The sequence below is a fragment of the Micropterus dolomieu genome, linkage group LG12 (genome assembly GCF_021292245.1).
Source record: "Micropterus dolomieu isolate WLL.071019.BEF.003 ecotype Adirondacks linkage group LG12, ASM2129224v1, whole genome shotgun sequence".
In the NCBI taxonomy this organism is placed as follows: Eukaryota; Metazoa; Chordata; class Actinopteri; order Centrarchiformes; family Centrarchidae; genus Micropterus; species Micropterus dolomieu.
In genome coordinates, this window is record NC_060161.1 from 35,151,743 (window position 1) to 35,164,154 (window position 12,412).

The 12,412-nt window shown below is 45.2% G+C and overlaps 2 protein-coding genes across 3 annotated transcripts in view; both read left to right on the plus strand.

Moving 5' to 3' along the window:
• The window catches only part of LOC123980885 (zinc finger protein 208-like), an 808,576-nt gene that overhangs the window by 537,633 nt on the left and 258,531 nt on the right, over positions 1-12,412 (plus strand). The window lies entirely within an intron of this gene.
• LOC123980934 (cell death-inducing p53-target protein 1 homolog) lies at positions 1,038-11,769 on the plus strand. 2 transcript variants are annotated; one of them, XM_046065556.1, is made up of 4 exons: positions 1,038-1,060; positions 9,941-10,114; positions 10,854-10,998; positions 11,402-11,769. In XM_046065556.1, the coding sequence occupies exons 1-4, from the start codon at positions 1,051-1,053 to the stop codon at positions 11,508-11,510; spliced, it is 438 nt and encodes a 145-aa protein (XP_045921512.1). In that variant the 5' UTR covers positions 1,038-1,050; the 3' UTR covers positions 11,511-11,769. The 2 variants fall into 2 exon arrangements, with proteins under 2 accessions (XP_045921512.1, XP_045921510.1); XM_046065554.1 differs by lacking the exon at positions 1,038-1,060 and adding an exon at positions 9,235-9,441.

A 12,412-nucleotide genomic window follows, 5' to 3' on the forward strand; every position in this document is an offset into this window, starting at 1 on the left:
CTTACATCTGAAGGACAGAGGACACTCGTTTGAGGACCACCAGGTGCACATTTTAGACAGAGAAGATGGATGGTTTGAAAGAGGTGTCAAGGAAGCATCTACACCAGGGTTGAGAAGCCGTCATTGAACAGGGGAGGGGGTCTACGCCACCACTTATCCCCCACTTACAATGCTGTCCTTTCATCACTTCCCAGGAAACTCAACAAACGCAACCTATTGGCCTCAGGTGAAGATACCAACGATGGTCGTTCAGTCTTGGCCTCGGGTAGTCCTAACGACCGTTACTGTCGTCACAGCAACAAGGAACACTAACGAACCAGCGGTATCGATGACCCGGGCCAACGACCCCACTGAGGTTAAATAGCTGAGTTTCCCTGCCAGTCAGTCAGAACTGAAGAAGTCCTTTGGATGAGGGACGAAACGTCTTCCAGTATCTTCAACCAAGTCCAGTTGCCCTTGACTTTAACCTTTGTTGGATAACAAGACATGAATGCAAACAGCAACAGCCTCTTGCCCAGCACAACAAGTAACAATAATATTCCAAAAAAACCTTTTTAAGTCAATATAATTTCTTAATATATCTATCTAAAGAAATCTCAGTTCTTGACTGGCAACTTTCTACTATCTCACAGAGGACATCTTTTGTCTTTTTGTCGTAGGGGGGGTGTTCAGAAAACAGTTTTTTAAAAAGAGTGAAAGAGAAAACAGTTGAGTGAAACGTTCAGCCCTACTCGGCTCTGCCCAACACAACGCGACCCAGACAACAGAGAACTTTACTAGAGATTCCACCCAGCCCTGTTAGGACCTGGTCTGAGTACTGTTGAGAGAGCAGAGAGCGACGGACGTTAAAATTAATGTCCTGTACACCTTCCATCTCTCACAGCAGTCAGACTGAGATTTCCTCTTATTGACCATCATCACTGTGGATCCAGATCCTGGAAAAACTCTGAACTGAACCTGTGTGTTTCTCTTCATGTGTGCACCACAGCTCTTCTGCCGGTGAAGGACGACACAGACGAAGACATGGACGACCAAACCACTGTGAATAATATGAAAGCAGGTACACACTCAATGTAACACACACTGTAACACACTCAATGTAACACACACAAAAACACATAGTAGCACACTGTAACACTCACACTGTAACACAAACTGTAAAAATCCCTCGTAACACACTGTAACACACTCAATGTTACACACACAGTAACACACACGATAGCACACGGTAAAACACACACACTGTAAAAATCCCTCGTAACACAAAGTGACACACTGTAAGACACTGTAACACACTGTGACACACTGTAACACACACCGAAGGACACAGTGACACACTGTAAGACACTGTAACACACTGTGACACACTGTAACACACACCGAAGGACACAGTGACACACTGTAACACACTGTAACACACTGTGACACACTGTAACACACACCGAAGGACACAGTGACACACTGTAACACACTGTAAGACACTGTAACACATTGTAAGACACTGTAACACACTGTAACACACTGTAAGACACACTGTAACACACACCGAAGCACAAAGTGACACACTGTAACACACTGTGACACACTGTGACACACTGTGACACACTGTAACACACAGGGACACACTGTGACACACTGTGACACACTGCGACACACTGTAACACGCAGGGACACACTGTAACACACACCGAAGCACACAGTGACACACTGTAACACACTGTGACACACTGTGACACACAGGGACACACTGTAACACACTGTGACACACTGTAACACACAGGGACACACTGTAACACACACCGAAGCACACAGTGACACACTGTAACACACTGTGACACACTGTGACACACTGTGACACACTGTGACACACTGTAACACACAGGGACACACTGTGACACACTGTGACACACTGCGACACACTGTAACACACAGGGACACACTGTAACACACACCGAAGCACACAGTGACACACTGTAACACACTGTGACACACTGTGACACACTGTGACACACTGTAACACACAGGGACACACTGTGACACACTGTAACACACAGGGACACACTGTAACACACTGTGACACACTGTAACACACAGGGACACACTGTAACACACACCGAAGCACACAGTGACACACTGTAACACACACAGTGACACACTGTAACACACTGTAACACACAGGGACACACTGTAACACACACCGAAGCACACAGTGACACACTGTAACACACTGTGACACACAAAGTGACACACTGTAACACACTGTAACAGACACCGAAGCACACAGTGACACGCTGTAAGACACACTGTAACACACACCGAAGAACACAGTGACACACTGTAACACACACCGAAGGACACAGTGACACACTGTAACACACTGTAACACACACCGAAGGACACAGTGACACACTGTAACACACACCGAAGCACACAGTGACACACTGTAAGACACACTGTAACACACACCGAAGAACACAGTGACACACTGTAACACACACCAAAGGACACAGTGACACACTGTAACACACTGTAACACACACCGAAGGACACAGTGACACACTGTAACACACACCAAAGCACACAGTGACACACTGTAAGACACACTGTAAGACACACCGAAGAACACAGTGACACACTGTAACACACTGACACACAGTGACACACTGTAACACAAAGTGACACAATGTAACACACTGTAAGACACACTGTAACACACACCGAAGCACAAAGTGACACACTGTAAGACACTGTAACACACTGTGACACACTGTAACACACACCGAAGCACAAAGTGACACACTGTAACACACAGTGACACACTGTAACACACACCGAAGGACACAGTGAGACACTGTAACACACTGTAACACACTGTAAGACATTGTGACACACAGTAACACACTGTAAGACACACTGTAACACACACCGAAGCACACAGTGACACACTGTAACACACTGTGACACACACCGAAGCACAAAGTGACACACTGTAAGACACTGTAACACACTGTGACACACTGTAACACACACCGAAGGACACAGTGACACACTGTAACACACTGTAACACACTGTAAGACATACTGTAACACATTGTAACACACAGTGACACACTGTAACACACAGTGACACACTGTAACACACTCCGAAGCACACAGTGACACACTGTAACACACATCGAAGCACACAGTGACACACTGTAACACACACCGAAGCACACAGTGACACACTGTAACACACTGTGACACACTGTAAGACATTGTGACACACAGTAACACACTGTAACACACTGTAACACACACTGAAGCACACAGTGACACACTGTAACACACTGTGACACACACCGAAGCACACAGTGACACACAGTAACACACTGTAACACACACCGAAGCACAAAGTGACACACTGTAACACACTGTGACACACACCGAAGCACACGGTGACACACTGTAACACACTGTAACACACTGTAACACACTGTAACACACTGTAACACACTGTAACACACTGTAAGACATTGTGACACACAGTAACACACTGTAACACACACCGAAACACACTGTAACACACTGTAAGATACACTGTGACACACAGTGACACACTGTAACACACTGTGACACACTGTGACACACTGTGACACACTGACACACTGACACACTGTAACACACAGGGACACACTGTAACACAAACCGAAGGACACAGTGACACACTATAACACACACAGTGACACACTGTAACACACTGTAACACACAGAGTTACACACTGTAACACACTGTAACACACACCGAAGCACACAGTGACACACTGTAACACACACAGTGACACACTGTCACACTGTAACACACACAGTGACACACTGTAACACACTGTAACACACACCGAAGCACACAGTGACACACTGTAACACACTGTAACACACACCGAAGCACACAGTGACACACTGTAACACACACAGTGACACACTGTCACACTGTAACACACACAGTGACACACTGTAACACACTGTGACACACAGTGACACACTGTAACACACACCGAAGCACACAGTGACACACTGACACACTGTAACACACACCGAAGCACACAGTGACACACTGTAACACACACAGTGACACACTGTAAAACACTGTAACACACAGTGACACGCTGTAACACACAGTGACACACTGTAACACACTGTAAGACACACTGTTACACACACTGTGACACACTGTAACACACACCGAAGCACACAGTGACACACTGTAACACACACAGTGACACACTGTCACACACACAGTGACACACTGTCACACTGTAACACACACAGTGACACACTGGAACACACTGTAACACACACCGAAGCACACAGTGACACACTGTAAGACAAACTGTAACTCACACAGTGAAACACTGTAACACATTGTAACACACTGTAACACATTGTAACACACTGTAACACATTGTAACACATTGTAACACACTGTAACACACTGTAACACATTGTAACACACTGTAACACATTGTAACACACAGTGACACACTGTAACACACACAGTGACACACTGTCACACTGTAACACACACAGTGACACACTGTAACACACTGTGGCACACAGTGACACACTGTAACACACACCGAAGCACACAGTGACACACTGACACACTGTAACACACACCGAAGCACACAGTGACACACTGTAACACACACAGTGACACACTGTAAAACACTGTAACACACAGTGACACGCTGTAACACACAGTGACACACTGTAACACACTGTAAGACACACTGTTACACACACTGTGACACACTGTAACACACACCGAAGCACACAGTGACACACTGTAACACACACAGTGACACACTGTCACACACACAGTGACACACTGTCACACTGTAACACACACAGTGACACACTGGAACACACTGTAACACACACCGAAGCACACAGTGACACACTGTAAGACAAACTGTAACTCACACAGTGAAACACTGTAACACATTGTAACACACTGTAACACATTGTAACACACTGTAACACATTGTAACACATTGTAACACACTGTAACACATTGTAACACACTGTAACATACTGTAACACACTGTAACACATTGTAACACGTTGTAACACACTGTAAAACACTGTAACACACTGTAACACATTGTAACACATTGTAACACACTGTAACACACTGTAACACACAGTGACACGCTGTAACACACAGTGACACACTGTAACACACACAGTGACACACTGTCACACACTGTAACACACAGAGTTACACACTGTAACACACTGTGACACACTGTGACACACTGTAACACACACCGAAGCACACAGTGACACACTGTAAGACAAACTGTAACACACACAGTTACACACTGTAACACACTGTAACACACACAGTTACACACTGTAACACATTGTAACACATTGTAACACACTGTAACACATTGTAACACACAGTGACACACTGTAACACACACAGTGACACACTGTCACACTGTAACACACACAGTGACACACTGTAACACACTGTGGCACACAGTGACACACTGTAACACACACCGAAGCACACAGTGACACACTGACACACTGTAACACACACCGAAGCACACAGTGACACACTGTAACACACAGTGACACGCTGTAACACACAGTGACACACTGTAACACACTGTTACACACACTGTTACACACACTGTGACACACTGTAAAACACTGTAAGACACACTGTTACACACACTGTGACACACTGTAACACACACCGAAGCACACAGTGACACACTGTAACACTGTAACACACACAGTGACACACTGTAACACACTGTAAAACACACCGAAGCACACAGTGACACACTGTAAGACAAACTGTAACTCACACAGTGAAACACTGTAACACATTGTAACACACTGTAACACATTGTAACACACTGTAACACATTGTAACACATTGTAACACACTGTAACACATTGTAACACATTGTAACACACTGTAAAACACTGTAACACATTGTAAGACACTGTAACACATTGTAACACACAGTGACACATTGTAACACACAGTGACACACTGTAACACACTCCGAAGCACACAGTGACACACTGTAACACACACCGAAGCACACGGTGACACACTGTAACACACAGTGACACATTGTAACACACAGTGACACACTGTAACACACACCGAAGGACACAGTGACACACTGTAACACACTGTAACACACTGTAAGACATTGTGACACACAGTAACACACTGTAACACAATGTAAGACATTGTGACACACAGTAACACACTGTAACACACTGTAACACACACCGAAGCACACAGTGACACACTGTAACACACTGTGACACACACCGAAGCACACAGTGACACACAGTAACACACTGTAACACACTGTAACACACACCGAAGCACACAGTGACACACTGTAACACACTGTTACACACAGTGACACACTGTAACATACACTGTATCACACAGTAATACACAGTGACACACTGTAACACACTGTAACACACAGTGACACACTGTATCACACAGTAATACACAGTGACACACTGTAACACACACCGAAGCACACAGTGACACACTGTAACACACAGTGACACACTGTAACACACACCGAAGCACACAGTGACACACTGTAACACACCGAAGGACACAGTGACACACTGTAACACACTCCGAAGCACACAGTGACACACTGTAACACACAGTGACACACTGTAACACACACCAAAGCACACAGTGACGCATTGTAACACACTGTAACACACTGTAACACACAGTGACACACTGTAACACACACCGAAGCACACAGTGACACACTGTAACACTCAGTGACACACTGTAACACACACCGAAGCACACAGTGACACACTGTAACACACCGAAGGACACAGTGACACACTGTAACACACACCGAAGCACACAGTGACACACTGTAACACACAGTGACACACTGTAACACACACCAAAGCACACAGTGACGCATTGTAACACACTGTAACACACTGTAACACACAGTGACACACTGTAACACACACCGAAGCACACAGTGACACACTGTAACACACAGTGACACACTGTAACACACACCGAAGCACACAGTGACACACTGTAACACACCGAAGGACACAGTGACACACTGTAACACACTCCGAAGCACACAGTGACACACTGTAACACACAGTGACACACTGTAACATACTCCGAAGCACACAGTGACACACTGTAACACACAGTGACACACTGTAACACACACCAAAGCACACAGTGACACATTTTAACACACTGTAACACACTGTAACACACAGTGACACACTGTAACACACACCAAAGCACACAGTGACACATTGTAACACACTGTAACACATTGTAACACACTGTAACACACAGTGACACACTGTAACATACACTGTATCACACAGTAATACACAGTGACACACTGTAACACACACCGAAGAACACAGTGACACACTGTAACACTCAGTGACACACTGTAACACTCAGTGACACACTGTAACACACACCGAAGCACACAGTGACACACTGTAACACACCGAAGGACACAGTGACACACTGTAACACACACCGAAGCACACAGTGACACACTGTAACACACAGTGACACACTGTAACATACTCCGAAGCACACAGTGACACACTGTAACACACAGTGACACACTGTAACACACACCAAAGCACACAGTGACACATTGTAACACACTGTAACACATTGTAACACACTGTAACACACAGTGACACACTGTAACATACACTGTATCACACAGTAATACACAGTGACACACTGTAACACACACCGAAGAACACAGTGACACACTGTAACACTCAGTGACACACTGTAACACTCAGTGACACACTGTAACACACACCGAAGCACACAGTGACACACTGTAACACACCGAAGGACACAGTGACACACTGTAACACACCGAAGGACACAGTGACACACTGTAACACACACCGAAGCACACAGTGACACACTGTAACACACCGAAGGACACAGTGACACACTGTAACACACACCGAAGCACACTTTACACACTGTAACACACACCGAAGCACACAGTGACACACTGTAACACACTGTAACACACAGTGACACACTGAAACACACTGTAACACACAGTGACACACTGTAACACACACCGAAGCACACTGTGACACACTGTAACAAACTGTAACACTCACCGTAGCACAGTGACACACTGTAACACACAGTGACACACTGTAACACACACCGGAGCACACAGTGACACACTGTAACACACAGTGACACACAGTGACACACTGTAACACACACCGAAGTACACTGTGACACACTGTAACACATTGTAACACACAGTGACACACTGTAACACATTGTAACACACTGTAACACACTGTAACACATTGTAAGACACACTGTTACACACACTGTAACACACACCTTAAGCACACAGTGACACACTGTAAGACAAACTGTAACTCACACAGTGACACACTGTAACACATTGTAACACACTGTAACACATTGTAACACACTGTAACACACTGTAACACATTGTAACACACTGTAACACACTGTAACACACTGTAACACACAGTGACACACTGTAACACACACCGAAGCACACAGTGACACACTGTAACACACTGTAACACACAGTGACACACTGTAATACACTATAACACACAGTGACACACTGTAACACACAGTAACACACTGTAACACACAGTGACACACAGTGACACACTGTAACACACACCGAAGTACACTGTGACACACTGTAACACACTGTAACACACAGTGACACACTGTAACACACACCGAAGCACACTGTAACACACAGTGACACACAGTGACACACTGTAACACACACCGAAGCACACTGTGACACACTGTAACAAACTCTAACACTCACCGTAGCACACAGTGACACACACAGCTGTGTAAATGCACATGTGTGAAGTTAGCGAGCTAACTCATACACAAACACTGATGACGGATCATTTAACACATAAAGTGAACCAGCCTCCAGCAGACAGACAGCAGTGACTCGCCTGTCACTCACAGTGGCCACGCCCCTAACTTAGTATTTAAGCTTCTTCTTGGTTTAAACAGAGCTTCTTTCTTCTTCCTGTTCTGCATGACCGGCTCTGGTGAATTTCAAACTCGCGTCACAATAGGCACTGACTGCTGTCTGGCTGAGGACACGGCACCTGCTGCAGCGACAGAGACAGCGTTATGTCAATCAACAACCCTGCACAACCTTTAGAAATGGCTCACACTGGACTCCCCGCAGAGACGCAGCAGTGCCGTTAAATGTCCTACGATGATCTGGATCTGGAACACAAAGTGCTGGGCTCTGGGGGCCCAGATTCAGCAGCAGCTGCTGCCAGAGCTCCACTGTGACATTTACCTCGTGGAGATTCACCTCACACCTTGTGGGTTAGAGCTTCACATAGCATAGCAGCTCTCAGGTCTAATGGAAATATGTCCTTTAGTGAGTCTTCTGAAATAAAGAGTCCAATCCAGACGTCTTCAAGGGTTTTATTCTCCGCAAAGGCTCAGACAGACATACAGAGTGCAGACAGCCAGGGAAGAACCAGGGGACTTTATATCACGCAGCAGTCTCAGGGTGGCCAGGAGGGGGGACCAGCTGTCCTGAGATGAAGGCCTATCAAGGACGGTCAGATAAGGAACCCTCTAACGAGCTACTTTTTCAGGGGAACCTGATAATAATGCAACACACAAGGTGAAACAGTAAAATCTCAAATCACAGCAGCTTGTTGGAAACCCAAAACAGTAGCAGATCTTCTGCTTCTTGGTTGGTAAAACAACAAGGGAGGGTTCTCCTTAGAACAGGACGCCACGTGAACAGTAGGAACACAGTATCAGTAAAAGTCTCTCTTCCTAATGTCTCCCCCTTCTCCTCAAACCTAGGTGGTCCCCCTCTCCAGACCAGTCCCCAGTCTCCTCCTCCCTACGCTGCACAGGCCCCGCCCCCACTGCAGCCTTTCCAGCAGGCTCCTCTTCAACAGGTCCAGTACCAGGCTCAACAGGGTCCCGTGATCCAAATGACTCCTCAGCCAGTGCAAATGAGCCAACCGCAGCCCGGTAAGAGTCTCAGCGTTACTTTACAACGATGAAGAAATCCAGAGTAACACTTTATATTATTTAAAATATGATGCTCGATAAATATATGACAGGTAGTTGCCCTTGACTTTAACATTCTTTGGATGACTGAAATCCTTCACAGACATACACAGTATTAGAACACATCTTGACCTAAAACATGTAATTTAATTAAAAGTATTCCTCTCTGTCTCAATGTTGACATGAAGCAAGAACATAAAATGTGACTCTGCACCATGTTAAAATGATCATCCCAATCTGTCCCACACTACGTCCTCCCCACTGCACTCTAGTAAAAGTTTCACAGCCACTCAGTGTCATTTCTGAAGGAAGCACACATCAGGGAGTGAGCACATTGCTAGATGCTAAGAGTCAAAGCTAACACAGCAGAGCTAGTTAGCTGCCATTTCCACAGCAGGTTATTAAGTGCATGTTTAGCAGTAAGGACATTTTGTAGAAAACAAATGATGAAAACTAGTAGAAAAACATGTTCTAGATTAAAATCTCAATGTTTTTACGGATCACAGACTGATGGTTAAAATGTTATGGAGGCAGATTTTTAGAACGGCTGTGTGCGTGTGTGTGTGTTGTGACGCTGTAAATGCTGTCCAGGCGCCGTGCACAGTGGCTGCCCTCTGCTCCTGATTGGGATGATCCTGCATTTCCGCATCAGGATCAATAAAGAGTGTGTTTGAAACCTGTGTACCGTTGTGTGCCTCAGTCCAGGTAATGATTTGTTCTGGGGACCTGGGTGATGTCCCCACCGTGACCACCTGCAAGAACTGTGGACAGCGGATCGAAACCAGGGTGGTGTATCAAAGTGGGATCTTGGCCTGGATAATCTGTGGACTCTGCCTTGTGTTCGGGTAACACACACACACAGCCGTCATTCCTACAGATGTATTTCCATGTTTGAATATTGGGGGTCCTAGCTGATATATGTTATGGTTACGGTTACTAAGACAGCAGGGTGGGGGGGCGGGGCCTTTGACCTCAACTGACTGGTTCAGCTTATTATTGACCTTTGTGGGCTGAAAGATGCTCTGTTTAATCTGTTATCGTTATTCAGGTTCTTGTTATTAACAGGAAGAAACAAAGACAACCCGTGTAATTTGAGCACAGGCTTAGGACGAATGTTAACTACCTTTAGTTTTGGTTAGTGTTTTCCTGGGTCTTTGTGATGTAATTGTGTTAATTAAAATCACGAGTTGAGTTGTTTAGGATGGGCTGTACAGGAGAACCACTTGTAAATGGATCTCTCTCTCTCAGGCTGTGGTGCGGCTGCTGTGTCATCCCCTTCTTTGTGGACAGATGCAAAGATGCTCATCATTACTGCAGCAAATGCAACGTCAGCCTCGGTATCCACAAGAGGATGTAGTGGTCAACACACACACGTTGTTCATTCTCCAGATATTAAGGCAACATGATGTTTCTGTTGGGATAATCAATTTCAGCTAAATAAGTAAATGAAAATCACCTGATGGTGACTGGCTTTGGGAGAAACAGATGATCACACCTGTCTTTGACCAGGAGGGCTCACAGCACACCTGGAAACCTCTTCAGCACTTCTGTGCAGCTGCTGCTTCTTTCATGTTCTTCTCTGTTTTCTCCTTTAATAAATCAAGCTAAAGACAGCAGTTTGTTGTACTTCCGTTCTTTGTTTAATCCTTTCCATGGAAACAGACACATTCCGAGGTGGTGTACAGCAAACGATGTGGGCTTTGTAGATCATTGGCAGACTTTCTGGGGAAGACCTGGTCTGATTGGTTAGGGTTAGAGACGGCATCCATCCCACTTGGGAAGGAGCAGCTCTCATTTCTAGAAATCTGGCCAAGTTTATTAGTGGACCAAATCCATGACAACCCAGAGTTGAAACCAGGAGGCAGAGTCGCAGTCTAACACACTTCTCTGCCCTTCTTTTTCAGCAGTTACCCACCCAAAACCCTACGCAGAGTCGCAGTCTAACACACTTCTCTGCTCCTCCATTTCAGGAGTTACTTAGTGAAAATCCTATAGTGACGGTGTCTGCCCCCCGACCATCGAAATTATTTAAAAAGGTAAACAGAAGAGGAGCTGTGCATAAAAACCTCATAAAAATTAAAACCACAAGAGCAATAGTGCAAACGAATAGGAGAGTTAAATGTGGACTCTTAAACATCAGATCTCTCTCTTCTAAAGGTGTACTAGTAAATGAACTAATATCAGATTATGATATTGATTTATTTGGTATTACTGAAACCTGGCTGGGTGATGGAGAATATGTTAGCCTAAATGAATCCA

What these genes read in the sequence shown, in the direction of transcription:
- LOC123980934 (XM_046065554.1), top strand. Translation starts at nt 9,330, where the DNA reads ATGATCTGGATCTGGAACACAAAGTGCTGGGCTCTGGGGGCCCAGATT. An exon ending in GGAGATTCACCTCACACCTT is followed by an intron (nt 9,442 to 9,940) that starts GTGGGTTAGAGC and finishes CCTCAAACCTAG; the next exon opens with GTGGTCCCCCTCTCCAGACC. An exon ending in AATGAGCCAACCGCAGCCCG is followed by an intron (nt 10,115 to 10,853) that starts GTAAGAGTCTCA and finishes TGTGTGCCTCAG; the next exon opens with TCCAGGTAATGATTTGTTCT.